Source organism: Hyposmocoma kahamanoa, unplaced genomic scaffold (genome assembly GCF_003589595.1).
Source record: "Hyposmocoma kahamanoa isolate Upper Pololo Valley unplaced genomic scaffold, ASM358959v1 102, whole genome shotgun sequence".
Taxonomy (NCBI): Eukaryota; Metazoa; Arthropoda; class Insecta; order Lepidoptera; family Cosmopterigidae; genus Hyposmocoma; species Hyposmocoma kahamanoa.
Window position 1 is genome coordinate 9,061,897 of NW_020653337.1, and position 15,623 is coordinate 9,077,519.

The 15,623-nt window shown below is 34.8% G+C and overlaps 1 protein-coding gene across 2 annotated transcripts; it reads right to left on the reverse strand.

Annotated features, from left to right (window-relative positions):
- Positions 1 to 26: 26 nt before the first annotated feature.
- Positions 27 to 15,468, reverse strand: LOC113234283 (calcium load-activated calcium channel). Of its 2 annotated transcripts, none has more exons than XM_026469593.1 (5): positions 15,145 to 15,468; positions 14,649 to 14,726; positions 13,875 to 14,049; positions 448 to 588; positions 27 to 231 (listed from the first exon to the last, which is right to left on the reverse strand). In XM_026469593.1, the coding sequence occupies exons 1-5, from the start codon at positions 15,203 to 15,205 to the stop codon at positions 135 to 137; spliced, it is 552 nt and encodes a 183-aa protein (XP_026325378.1). In that variant the 5' UTR covers positions 15,206 to 15,468; the 3' UTR covers positions 27 to 134. The 2 variants fall into 2 exon arrangements, with proteins under 2 accessions (XP_026325378.1, XP_026325371.1); XM_026469586.1 differs by lacking the exon at positions 15,145 to 15,468 and adding an exon at positions 14,805 to 14,940.
- Between the last annotated feature and the right edge of the window lie 155 nt (positions 15,469 to 15,623).

Here is a 15,623-nt window from a genome sequence, read left to right on the forward strand (position 1 = left end):
TATTTAAATAAAGTAGTTTATTTATTGAACCAGTGGTTTATTTATTAACCATTTGCATACACTCAAAAGTAGAACAATGTACAACGATAAATTAAATCACACACAAATGCATTATTAACATACAACTCTAGATGTTACTTGAACTGAGTAGGGGGGGCAGCAAAGAGTGCTCCTCCTTGCTTCGATGCTACACGGGATGGTGCAAATCCTAATAGCTTCTGGATGTTTTGCCTGTGAAGAGAGTAAAGACGATTTAGATTACAATCAAGTTATATCCCAGCTTACTGAGCTTAAGGGCAAACAGGTTTCTGTCACCTGGCTTCATTTATAATTTTCGTACAGAAAAACTATAATTTATTCACAATCCCTTCCATTACAGAAATTAATTCTCTTCATATAGTGAAATAGTGAAATCATATAATGAGATTAAAACTACTATATCATTACCTAATACTCATAGTACACAATATGTACAAAAATATGAAAGAACAATCAGTGTAATTATCTCCTGGCAAGTTTCTATGACTTAATCCCTGAATCCATGAGATAGGGTGGAATGGAAGCTTAGCTACGACTCTTCCATCAAATCTGTAAAAAAATAAGAGTATAAAGTTTATTATTACTACATATTCATCAATGCCACTCTAATGGCAAGGACTTTAGTATGATTTTCAGTGCTGCAAATCATTCTCAAGTTCTGACTAGAGCATTGAGTAGAGTTTTGGAATACGACCCTAAGACTCAACTCACACTGGCACAGAGTCGAAGCGTCGTGTCGCGTCCTGTTTTTCAACTACAACGCCTGGCGACACGCGACGTTCGCATTAGTGCATCCGGATCACAGTGTTCGGCGTCTGACGCCTCACTAGGCTCAAGTAACGCGCGTCGACGCGCGAAGCCGATCTATTGCAACCAAGCGTCGACACGCGACTCCATGTTTGCATAACACAAATTTGTACCTTAACAATGGGAAAATAGAGATGAATCTGTTATAGGCGAAAAACATGACGTATCGCGACGCTTCGACCCTGAGTTGAGCTTAAAGGTAATAATAATAACAATAACGTACACCATAGGAAAATGTATCGCGGGTACCATGGACCCACACTTAGGTTTCTGATTTATCGACATGTTTTTTTCGAGCTTCGGGAATTCCCGAGCCCGGTTTCCCGGGTTTCTTGAGTTCTTCGAGATATTTTTTTGAAATTTAAAAAAATAGCTTATCAACTACATAGGGCGCACTATAAGTTTCCGGAACTGCCCACTTATATATAAACAATATTTAAAAAGTAATTACAACATTTGAAAATGAAACTCTTTGGCTGTAGAATACAGTTTGTCTCATTTGGCTGTCACTTGTTTTTACATTGTGGCGTCATCATTTGAAATTGGTTATCTACATCACCACGGATTTAACTCGTGAAAATTTTCGTAGTATGATTTTCTACGACTTTAAGTGTAATTTAACAGCTCAGCGGAGCATCGCTCGCTTCAAACTGCTTTTGGCGATGAAGCACCATGCAAGACGACTATTTATAGCTGGTTTGCAGAATTCAAACGCGGTCGTGTCAATCTCAGTGACGAATTTCGTGATGGACGCCCGTCCACTGCTGTGAACAAAAACATCGATGCTGTGCGCCGTATGATCAAAACAGACAGGCATGTGACATATCATGAGATTCGGGCATCTTTAGGCATAGGCATGATTCAAATACAATCAATACTACACAAACATTTGGGTGTGAAAAAGCTGTGCTCTCGGTGGATCCCACACAATTTGACTGAGGCTCAAAAAACGGATCGCGTCTCTTGGTGCAATGCCATGCTTAGCAGATTCAACGAAGGGGCGTCAAATTTGTTGTGGGACATAGTAACAGGTGACGAAATATGGATTTATAATTACGATCCCAAAACAATGCAGCAACCGAGCGTATGGGTCTTTCAAGATGAGTCTAAACCAACCAAAGTGGCGCGCGTGCAAAGTGGATGATTGATGGAAGCCGATGATTGCTTCTTTTTTTTAATAAAACTGGACACGTGGCTACTGTTGCTTTGGAGAATCGTTGTACCGTGAATAGTGATTGGTACACGACCATTTGTTTGTCGGAAGTTATTGACAAACTCCGTAAAAATAACCGTAAACGCCCGCGCCGTATCATCTTGCACCACGATAATGGCAGTTCACACACGGCCAGACGGGTAAATGAATTTTTGAAAATGAACGACGTTGACCTTATGAGCCATTCCGCGTACAGTCCCGACCTGGCACCTTGTGACTTTTATCTATTTCCAAAAATTAAGAACCAGTTACGCGGTCAACGATTTTCATTACCTGAAAAGGCTGTCGAAGTGTATGAAAAATATGTTTCAGTGATTGTCACGGAGGAGTGGCATAAATGTTTTCAAAATTGGTTCATTCGTATGAAAAGGTGCATTAACGCTAACGGAAAATATTTTGAGAAACAATAAATTCATTTCTGACCATTAAAAGTATTTTTTTTTCTTATTTATTGCGCCACACATATAAATACAAATAAAAACAAACACAATTTATAATGAAATCAACATGTTTTATTTATTTATGAGATCAACGTTATTATTATTAAATCAACCAGTATGAACCACATAATTCTTGGGAACATTTATAAATAATCAAAATCAACATTTAGCCATTTTTGACACAGACACAGTTGATTGTAACTGGTCAATGTTGTAACTGAATAAAATAAAACAAATCACATTACAAACAAATCAATATTACAAATACTGACGTGTCTTATGAAAAATTTACAACACGAACCAACAAAAATAAAAACATCTAAACTCTAAAATCTATCGATATCGAATCGATAATACAAAGAATACGATCAGCAGCATAAATGCAAAGATTTATTAGTCAACTTTTCAGTAATTTAGAAACGTAAATTGAGTTCTTGAGGACATTTTTCTCGTCTCGAAGTTGACCTGATTTCCCGGGATTTCTCGAGTCGAGAAATCTCGAGCAGAAACCCTAACCCACACATATAAACCACAAGTTACACGTAACTCACGAAATAAATGTGGGTAATAAAAAATCTCTCCTGGCCCGGGTTCCGATCCCGGGACCTCTGCGTGTCAGGCCAACATGGTAACCATTCAACCACAAAGGCAGTTTTGATGCTAGATCTCAGAATCAAATAAATCTGCTACCTACTATGTTGAATTTCCATAGTAGATGAAACACTACATACAGTTACCAAATAAAATATCAACAGAAACTGAAGAAGTAAAAGAAGAACTGAATGTGGAAACCACAGACCACATAAATACTTGTAATAGACTGGTTAGTGGGCGGGGTCCGCGTTACCTAGCTTAGCACCAGACTGGCATATGAGTGTCAACATCACGTCAGTCGTCGTTCATATGTGATACATGATTATTTTGTGGAAAAAATAGAATTGTGCCATTATATCGTGTCGCGTAAGAAGCCAAAGTATAAAAAATACTCCGAGAGTGATTTCATTTCATCGGTAAGTACTAAAACTCTGTATTTTCTAATTTTTGAACAATACAATACTATAATTTCGAAACAAAACTATTTTCTTGCAACTCGGTAATAACAATATACATTGGTTGCTAGCCGTCGACGCTCAATGAATTGCTTGCACTAGTGTCGTATTACACTTGGTACTGGGTCCGTGTGTTGTAATCAAATTATCGATATGTAGAAACTCTGTATCTAGAAACCCGGTTTTGGTTTAGTTCAACATTTTTTATTATAGCGGTACCAATGTGTAAACATAAATTGTTTACAGGTATTTAAAAGCTAACAATTTTGATTACTTAAATGTTTGGTCCCAACACTCGCAATAGTTTATTTAAATTTTCAATTTAAGTAAAAACGATATATTAACGGAAAAAAAGGAAATATAGATAGAAGAGGTACAGTGTCGATAATTTTACAATGCACGTAAGTTCGTGGAGCATCAAATGAAGACTTTATGAGATTGGAGATTTTCTTTCCCTTATCTACATGATTCCTCTCTTCCTACTTGCATATTATACATCACCTTCATCCGCTTGAGTACTTAGTTTTATCACAGGCATGATTTACATTTGCAGTTTTTGTATTGATTTTTTTAGTTTCCCGCCGGATCCTTTTTGAAGGAGAAATGGGCTGAAGCAACAGGCAGTAAAAGATGGGTACCTACTAAATTTAGCACCATTTGCTATACGACGCAAGCACATAGAAGAATTCGTGAGGTCCGTTGGTTCGTTCCGTGGCTTAGTTGGTATAGAGTCTGGCACGGTATGCAAGAAGACGTCGGTTCGAAGACGTCGGTTCGAATCCGACCGGATCGAAGGAATTTTTTCTGAGTGTTAGAGCTTTGTATTAATAAATATATCATATTTCAGGGAGAATAAAGATTTTTATGACTGTGTTTTAATATTTCAACCCTTCCAGTGATCCGATTGACTTGAAATATAGTAGGTTAATGGAAGTACGATGACAGTATAATAAATCATTAATACTCTGCACAGACTATTAGATGCTAACGCATCAGATAGGGCACTCCCAGAGAGCAGAAATCGACACAATTTAGCCTCACAAATCATACATGACAGTTTTTTTTGTTTTTATAAATACGCAATACTTTTGACCATGGATATTTGCGTTTTGGCTATCAACTGAGTTTTGGCCTGGGGGTTAGTCTATATTAAAAAATGTGTAAAAATAAATGTGGAGTCAAAGGAAGTTTGCTACAAAAAAGACAATATTTTTCTTATTATTTATTAATTTTCTTATTTTTTAACTTAGTTTTATATTTATTAAAAGCTTATAATTTTTTTTGTAACCTAACAAACTGTGGCTTTTAAAATCTTATTAATAACATGTAGCTCGGACATGGAAATTGTAATTTCGTATATTCTTTGTAAAGTTTTGCACAGTGTGGCGACAACTTTTTCCTCAAGGAGACAACTCGATGTCTTCTTTTCATTTTAGGAGTGCAATGCACAACTTCATCTGCAAACAAAAAAAAACAGTAAATCTATTCGTTCCAACACTAGGTAGTAATAAATATATGTTTCTTGGCTCAGGAAGTATTCCAGTATATTAATCAAACAATGACATAATTTTCACTTACTATTTATTGGTTTTCTCGTTACAACTTTATTACCATCAAGACATCTCACTGTAGAAGGCTTGTTTGAGTCTTCAGCATAAGTTAAAATTACAGCTGCTTCTGGAATTTAAACAGGTATTCAATTAAAATAGATGACATAGTTTTAAAATATAATAGTTTCGAATACAAATAATTTTCAATAAATAATAAGTTACCCTTTGAATGCCACTTGTACACCTGGGGTTACAGTTACACATGAAAAACTCAAGTAAAAAAGGAAATTAAATTCACATCACAGTATTAAGCAGCAATCATATTGTAAAAGATATATATCATTAGCAGGGTATGGTGAGGTGGAGTGGGTTACTTTTTGCAAGATATATTTATATTATTGAATATTTACATAAAACACCATATTATATTTATAAAATTTCATGTTATTTGTCTGCAAATGGGCTTTTTCATTGAGAACAACTTAATCAATGTAGGTGATGCTTTATCATTCCACAGATTTGAGCTCTTTAAGTATCAGTATCTGATTTGACAAACAAGCCAGCAGGACTGCCAGCTCGCTTTAATATTAATAAATGTAACACTCACCGGAGCCAGTTTTAGATTGTTTCTCCGGGTCACATGGTAAACAATAAGTTTGATCACTATGTTTACGTTTACTACCATAACTATGGTCAGGTTTAACATCCTCTGAAAAAAAAAACATAATCACAACTATGTTTTCATGTATCTTTAACAGTAGCAGCATTAGTATAAATATACCTGTGTGGTTTTTTTGACAACCACACCAATTGCCTAGTCTCAAACTAGGGAGTTGTCTGTACAACAAACCAGAGCTACGAAAACCTAAGGCACTTCCCAGAACACCCAAAGCAGAACCAATTTAGAAAAGTTCATATCCCAAATTGATTTTACCGGGAATCGAACCCGGGACCTTTCATCCAGCGCCCACAATGTAAACCGTTAGGCCATCGAGGTCGTGATATATTCGTTCGTCACATATTATCATTATAAATGTTATAAAGATTATTTTATATATTTACCTCTTGTATGGATCATCAAGGCACAAGATTGAGGAATACCACTGGATATCTCGCTATCAGAAAACAATGACGGATAGTCGTCGATGCGAAAAACCTTTTCTCATAATGTTTACCACACACAAAGTGTTTGTGAAGTTCTTGTAAACTCAAGCTTCGCAATTCACATTTTAAACTCTGTAACCACTTTTGGAGTCCTATCTCACTTTTTGAAAACATATGAAAACTGGCGTCCTTCCGTGTACTAGCACAATTCACAACACAGCACTTGTTGTACATGGTGCAAAGGATATTACAGCTTTAAGATTGAGATGACAAGTTACGGAGATGAATCAACGCAAAACTTTAGTCGATCAACTTCAAAACTGTAATGGCGGGCGCGTAGTTTGGTTGGTTTGCAAAAAACAAATATGGCCTCCACGAACAGCCATAACGGGGGCCAGCGGAAAGGCCTCGCCCCCCCCTTTCATCATAGACTTAAAGTTCAGATTTTTTATTTGAAGATTACATGCCGTGATACTGTGATTGTAGCATGTAGCTACGCATACGCACTCACCTGCGTAGCTAATATCAAGTAACATTTGCGTGTAGTAAAACCTTAGGCGTATTTGGTAACAAATGTATGCGTGTAAAAGTCAGCTACGCTAGTTCTCGAAGAAATTGCTGAAATTGCTCCGTGGTTAACCCTAATCAAGTTTATAGCAACTTAGAATAATAACGCATAGAAACCTAGCCCGCACACGCTAAGTGAGGCAAGTTAGAGGGTTCCAAACGCGTCCCAGGAGCGCGCGGGCTGTTAGTGCTCAAGGTCATATTGCACCGCGAACAGCTCCAAAATTTTTTGCTAAAAATGACGAAATGTGCGGTAAATGGGTGTAAAAATACAATAGACAAACAAAATAGACACTAACATCGCATTCCACAAGTAAGTAATGCGTTTCAACTCATATTTTTATGTAAATATTCACTAAAACAGAAAAATAATTTCGCGGCAACAAGATACGAAAGTGTTGCAAAGTAACGAATTTTTTTTCTCCCCATTTTGCTATTCTGTATCAAAATAATTATATTACGTAAATTTTAGTGGTGCCTGTAATTTCGATTTATTTGCGCATTTTGAACTAATATTTACTCGAATAAACATTAAATGTTTTCGTTAACTCCTGTAAGTGATTGGGACACTTAATTATTTTATAATACTTTTAACGGCTCTGCGTTCATGCTTTATTGAATAATTATTTATATTAATTTTATTTGAATTGGAGCACATATTGCAACAAATTTACAGTATATATTTGTTTCTACTATAGTGTTGGCACCACCAGTACAACTTTGATAGCTTATTATATGTCTTTCTTTTCGTAACTCAAGCGAAATATTTTATATTAAAATATTTTATTTTCTTAAAAGGGGAGCATTCTTAAGCGATTTTTTAATCTATTTTAACAGTTATTTTCTTTAATGTTTGCTTATGGCATTTTCGGTTTTAGGTTTCGAATATGGCACTTATTTCTAAATCCAAGATGGCGGGCGCGATTTTTCGAATAATGGCAAGTTGAGTATCGTTTTCGAGATGTTTGGGAATGTTCAATACAAATATGGGACTCATTTCTAAATCCAAGATGGCAAACACGACAGTTCAAATAAAAGCAATATTCGTAATGAGCACCCCCAAATACCTCGAAAACGATACCCAACTTGCCATTATTTGAAAAATCGTGCCCGCCATCTTGGCTTTACAAATAGTGCCATATTCGCATTGAGCATCCCCAAATACCTCGAAAGTGATACCCACACAGCATTTTTTTGAAAAAATCGTGCCCGCCATCTTGGATTTACAAATGAGTGCCATATTCGTAATGAGCACCCCCAAGTACCTCGAAAATGATACCCATATTGCATTTATTTGAAAACTCGTGTCCGCCATCTTGGATTTAGAAATGAGTGCCATATTCGTAATGAGCATCCCCAAATACCTCGAAAAGGATACCCATATAGGATATTTTGAAAAATCGTGTCCGCCATCTTGGATTTACAAATAAGTGCTATATTCGTTTTTCATCGACAAAACCGAGCATATCTGTAGGCACCTGATCGACAATGTCGGGCTAATCTGTAGGCACCTTTAACTTAATGATGAGTTAAGCAAGATACAATTTCCCCACTTTTGAGGGAAATGTTATTCCATGGCATCATTATTTGTATATTTGTGTGCGTGCCGACGAGCGTAGTTACAAGTTGCTTACGCCTACATGAATTTGGTTTTTGCCTCACTTGTGACAGTTCGTTTGATATGAAACTATCATTCTATGCGTTATTATTCTAAGTATAGCAATGCCTGGTTCAATATTCCGCTAGTTATGAAACATAATGTAATTAAATGTCACATCCCTATCTGTAGATTGTCAACTTTTTGCTTTTGTTCCAAGAAGTTTATGTTCATAGGATTGTTAGCTTTTATGTGACTAGTAATAATAAAACCTTATTAGACATTGACTTACAAATAAATGGAACACGGGTCTAACACAAACACCACGAAAAAAATGTCTGGATTATGAAAAAGCTAAAACGTTGAATTTAAATTGTAATGTCATTGCAGTACTGCCTAATTTTGCTTGCAACAATTGAAAAGTGCAAAAAATCACCATATTCAGCTTTTACTGGAAACTTACCAAAATGCACCATATGTAGCTTCTAGTGAAAACTACTTGAACACAGTTATACTGGAGTAGCCTTTATTATTTATAAATAAATGTTATACGTAAATGTTGAATTTTATACAATGCCATTTATTACGAGCTAGGGTGTCTGACTTTTTTTTCTTGAGTTTCGAGAATTCTCGTACCAGTGAGTGTTGGGCAAAATTTAATTGTTTTGGGGACAATTAATTAATTGTCAATTGCGAAACAGCAATTAATGATTGATCAATTGTTAGTTGCGAGAACCGCAATTAACAATTAATCAATTGTTGATTGCGGTTCTCGCAACTAACAACAGAAAGGACACCACTACAACGAACATACACTTTAACAACAGGATATACATATACATATACATACATCAACTTAACATAATATAAAATATATAGGTTTTTAAACATCACAATAAACAAACAATCATTAGACAATGACAACTCTTACCACATATAAAAAATATATACACTATAAAATAATATAACATAACATATGCTAGCCTAAATAAACTACACAAAAACAGACAAAAGTAAACCTAAAAAAAAATGAAATAAAATGAAAATTAAAAACAATAATAAAACAAATCAAGAAAAACACTTCACTTAAAAAATACCCCACTCGTCGTACCTCTTTTGATTATCCATTAAATACAATTTAAAATTTCTCTTGAACATGGCAATCGTGGTATTACGGTTTATCACTGATGACGGTTGATTCCGCCAACAGTCATAGTCGTACTGCTCATAGTTCTTGCAAATGTTTCTTGTGCATGAAAAAGTACAGCTATGGCGGTAGTAGGGTATTTACCATTGTGAGATAATTACAAAATTAAAATGCGCGATATTGATTGCGCAAGAGAATCGCTTTCCAAAATAAACACTTAGGTACTAATTAATAATTATAATTATAATAACGCACACACTCAACATTGCCCCTCATTAGGGAAACCCTGTGTCGGGTGTGCCATGGACACACGTATAGACAACCACAAATTATACCGAAACTCACGAGAGAAATAAATATAGGGCGTACACATATTTCTCCCGAAAAACCTAAAAAAATACTTTCGGGATTATGGAAATTCAGGCAAACGTTATTTCGGGCAAACGTATTTTCGATCTTCTGATTCGTAATCCCGAGCCGTAGAAAGAGTACAACAATATTTGAAAGTATTACTAGCGTGTAGGAAAAAATATTTTAATAATAACATTAGCATCAAAGCGACTCTATGAAATTTTTGTTCTAAATATTTCAAACGCTTGTGTTTCAAACAATTGAAATTGACGTGATGGGTCTCGTTCAATCTTTTACGCAAGCAATGAGTCGGAAAGAGACAGTTAGCTATTTGATTATTTTGATAGCTTTTGTAATTTATATTTACGATTAATTTAAATATAAATTAAATGCTATATATACTAGTGCATAAAATAACACTTTTAAATGATAACTATGATAACACAATGTAGTACTTACTGAAAATATGATATACCATCCTGTTTTTTCACCGTAGTTGAGTAATTTTTACAAGGTTTTACTACACAATAAGGCACATCATTGACAAGCGCGCTGTCAGTCGAACAAACGAAGACTAAAGCATGATTGACGTTCGACTTTATGCCATTTCCATTCTTTTCTTTCTTCCGTGGTGGAAACAAATGAACTCAAAGGGATGCAAGCTAAAGTAAGGCTCAAATATATCAATGCGAAAGGCAGAAGAGATGTGTTTATGTAACAAAAAGTATTTTGAATAAGCATTTTGTCAAAACTATGTTATTAATTGGTGGTAAACACAGCTATAATCAGTGCAACAAGTATAGGTTATATACTCGTTGAATCAGTGCACTGTGATTCCCCCATAGGCCATAAATCAAAAAAAATCATTGGCTTATCCCGGTTAGATCAACTCACTAAGTTAGTAACTAGTTAACAAGCTTCCAAAAACTATAAATATCAATGTAATTAGGTCACGTTATCATTCACTTTTGTGCATCGGAAGTGAGCGCATCGCGAGACTAATTATCACCACGTGTGAGTCATCGAAACTTAATCACTTTGTTTTTGAGTGTCACTATTCCAAATCAAGTGTTTACGTGTTGTGAAAGCATGGAGATCCAAGAGCATGGTATGCACTTTTATTATCAATTTTTTTTATTTTTTTTTATGCATATTTTTTTTTATTGAAGGCAGTTTTTTGGTGAAAATTTTTGGCATAACTTAATTTCCTTTAGACCTACAACTTTTGGCTGCGCTGAGCTGCACCTGAGGTATATGGTTTTTGAATAAGGAGTATGTCCTTATTAAGAGCTATAAGTTTCATTTGCATCTTGCTGCCTCTTCTTGGCTTAAAGGGGTGTCAAAGTATGCATGTCCATAGTATTGAATTTTTAATTTTTTTTTAAGTTCAGCTTTCATATTGTTTTAGGTACATTTTTCAAATGTTCTGTATCGAGGATGACAATTTTTGATATTTGGCACTCTAAAGTGGGTAATCCAAATGAAAAAATGCAACACGTCCTGAGCACTTTGACCGAAACATCATCCCTTTCTGACGACATCGAAAATATTGATTTAGAGACTTTAAGCCTTAAAATTAAGAATATTTGTAAACGAATTTCCCACTACTGGGCAATGTCGAATCGTACTAGATCTAAATTCTTAGAAAAATATTCAGATTGGCTGCATGTCGTTGAAAATATTGATGTACAGCGAACTGAGTTACGTGTATCTCAGAGCTTTGACGAAGTTAAACCATCAACTTCTTCATCGCATGGCCGTCCGAGAATTAACTTTGACGACACCAGTAAACGTACAAAAAGGAGAAGATTGGCTAGTTTGTCTAACCAAGACCCTTCTCTTGTACAGTCATTGCTCAATGCGTCCGATAGCTTGTCTTGTCCTGAAATCGATTCTAGCGAAGTTTTATCGCTCATTGTTGAAGCTCAGTTAACTCGACATCAATATATATTAGTAAAGAAATTTATAGACAATAAGTTTTCAAAAACCATTTTCCCATCTTACCAAAGTGTCGTGGAATCTAAAAAACACTGTTATCCTTCAGATATTACTGTTACAGAATCATCCGCCGAAGTCGAACTTCAAAGTTTATTAGATCATACTGCCAATCGGATTCTCAAGTCTCAAAAAGATGTTTTGGATAGTGTACCTAATGAGTCTCTAGATAAGATATCTTTGATAGGGAAATGGGGTTTCGATGGCAGTACAGGGCATTCAGAATATAAACAGTGTTTTTCTGACTCCACTCTTGAAGACAGTAGCCTGTTTGTTACTTCGTATGTGCCACTTCAGCTTGTTTTGACAACAGATAACAAAGAAAATTCAGTAGTTTTGTGGAAAAATCCTCGTCCTTCATCAACTCGATACTGTCGTCCTATACGCCTCCGATATTTGAAGGAATCGACTGCAGTGTCAGTTGAGGAAGAAGCTCATTTTAAAGATAAAATAAGGAACTTGCAGCCTACTGTTTTCAAGGAAGAAGATCGCGAATATCGCATTACTCATTGTTTGCAACTTACTATGGTAGATGGTAAAGTGTGTAATGCACTTAGTGGTGTTTCTTCATCAAAATGTTTTATTTGTAACGCCTTGCCCAGTGAAATGAACAAAATTGACGAATGTTTAAATAAGGAAGTCGATGAGAGTAAATATGAATTTGGTTTATCACCTCTTCACGCGTTAATACGTTTTTTTGAATATTTTGTTCATGTCGCGTACAAGTTAGATGTTAGGAAATGGCAAGCTAGGTCCGCTAATGACAAAATGCTTGTTGCTGCAAAAAAATCATATGTTCAGACTCAATTTAGAGAAAGATTAGGGCTTATAGTGGATAAGCCTAAAAGTGGCGGAAGCGGAACATCAAACGATGGTAATACAGCCAGGCGGTTTTTCTCGAATTCAGAAATTTCCGCTGAAATTACTGGGATCAAGAAGGATCTCCTAGATCGTTGCTGGATCATCCTTCAATGTTTAAATTCGGGATATAATATTAATAAGACGAACTTCGAAGAGTTCGCTTTAGAGACGGCTCGGCAGTTAGTTGCCGAGTATCCGTGGTATAACATGCCTGCTTCCGTTCACAAAGTTCTAATTCATGGTGCTAATGTTATAGATTACGGTTTGTTGTCAATCGGAGAGTTGTCTGAAGAAGCAGCTGAAGCGACTAACAAATACATCAAGTCTTTTAGAAAAAATCATACGCGTAAAATGAGTCGCATTGTGACCAACACAGATTTAGTAAATAGGCTGCTTCTTCATTCAGATCCCTTCATAACAGGTCTACGAAAGTTACCTGTTAAAAAAAAAGGTGTACTGTCAAAAGCTGTATTAGACTTGTTATGTATTTAAAGTTAATATTGTTGAGATTTAATGTATTTTGGTATAATTTGTGTTTTGTTTGTATTTTGTAAAATGAACTTTTTTATGTATTTTTATTGTTTTAATTTATTCATTTGTGGTTATTGTTAATACAAATAATCATTATTTACACAGTTTTACCATTAAAAGTCGCAGTATAAAATGTTTTAGATACATCGTCTAAAAACAAAATTACTGCGAGACATTTTTACACCTAAATATTGTCAAATATTTTTTAAAATGTATAATTTTATTAATTTACGTTTACCTAATCATATTTTAACGTAATAAAATAAAAAAATAATAATAATTTCGGAGTTACGTATTTATGACCGCCTTAGTATGGAGCGTGAATCACCGTGCAGTGCCTCTACCATGAGAATACAGTGACTACTGGCGTTTTTTACTTCACACTTATGAAAACATGTATAAAAAATTGTACAGCCTCCTAGTGGTCGCGAGAAGTAGTAACTTTCATATACAAACATTTTATAATGTATTGAGTGTGTGGTAGTGTGTGACATATCAAACAATGAAATATGTTATGAATGCATCATTATTTTTTTTCTTCCTTCCATCAAATATCTTAGTCTCAAAGGCGGAAATTTAAATGTATTCATAAATTTGCAATTTAAAACCTAAGAAATACTTACATGCTGTTGAACATACTGAGTAATGCTGTAAAAGCAAACCCAATAGCAAACATGGATTTCATCTTAACTAATGAAAGATCTCTGTTGTTGTTCTTAAGCCTCTCCTCTTCACGTTCAATTTTCTTCTTATGCTGTTTGTCCAGAGAGTCTCCATGTGCCTCTTTACGTTTTTCCACTGAAAAAAGATTTCAATTAATTAATAATTGTAATTAGAGGTGGTAATTACTACAATAACAGATAAGAAATTAAATTAAAACAGATATTAAATTCTCAAGCAATTATCATTACTGAACAACTAGCTAACCAGCAGTTATCCTGTTATTCTGTTGTTGTGAAATAGCATGTAAGTAGAGAAATGGTACTAGTCAAATTATATAACAACGCTACAAAGTGCAAATCTTACCATTTATTATTATATCTTACAACATTACTACATAATAATCAATGTTAGTAAAAAAGTTGATGAAACCATAATTGGTTACACAATATTCATTAACTATCATTGTCATCTTCTATTATTGTTTTATGCAAAACTACATAACAACATTATAACAAGATAACCAAAAACAATAATACAGTACCTATTGAAAAGTAGCCACTTTTGCCATCTCTAAGTAATATTTTGGGTGTATACTAAATCTATGAATATTTCCTGCATACTGCTGGGCATGCAAAATGGTATAAAGCCACCATTAACACTTCTACACAGTTATACATTTTATTATACACACAAATTTTGGTTAATGTATATGACTAATTGACAGAAGCACTTACATTTCTTGCTCTGCCTTTCTACTTCTACTTTCAACTTCTGATATTTCTCAGTTCTGTAGACTAATATCCATGTTAAACCTGTAACACAAAAATTCAGTTTTTGATATTACCTACATATCAATTTATGACACAGCATGGTTATAATCCCAATGTCACCGTGAGGGTTGAGCAGTTGGAGTCCGCCACAATGTGACTTTAATTCTCTTGTGATGAGAGTACCAAATGAACATCTGTCAACCTTCATGAAGGAGGAGTTTTGACCAAAGAGTGTCAGTTACCGGACACTGGGGTCTCGTCTCACGTCGCCGACAATACGTGTGAATAATTATGTTTATTTAAGATTATTTTCCTTCATTTTATTATGTATGTTAGTTTTTATGGTATGTACCTATTTATGGGTTTATATAACCTGATTACAAATATATAAATAAACAATAGTTAACTTCACTGGAGCCGTACTTAATTATCGTAACCAATTAAATATGAATTTTCTTACCTTCACCTAAAAACGCGGTACATATCGAAATGAAGACTATCAACAAAGAGTCACTCCACATATTTACACCTATGTTTTTACAATTACTGATATTTAATAGAAATAAAGGCAAAAATAGAAAATCCTACACTCAAATTCAATTAATATAATTTCACTCTTTTTATCTTATACGCGCACGCATGCATTCAGCGGATTTAATTGACAGTTGGCTGGCAGTTTTTTTTTTAAATTTATTAAGGCTTTGGCAAAGCCATCATCCTAAACATGAAGTTTAATTATGTTTCTGTAAATATGGCCGCCACAAAGAGGATAGGCAATTTGAGGCGGCGTGCTTGGATTGACTCGGGGTTTCTTAAAACGGGCCGATAAGTGTATTTTAGTTCGAGATTCGTATAATTTCGCGTTTTAATCTTCGATTAAGGCACAATAGCACTATCCTATTCCACTTTAAACTAGATTTCACAAAATAATTGAAAGTC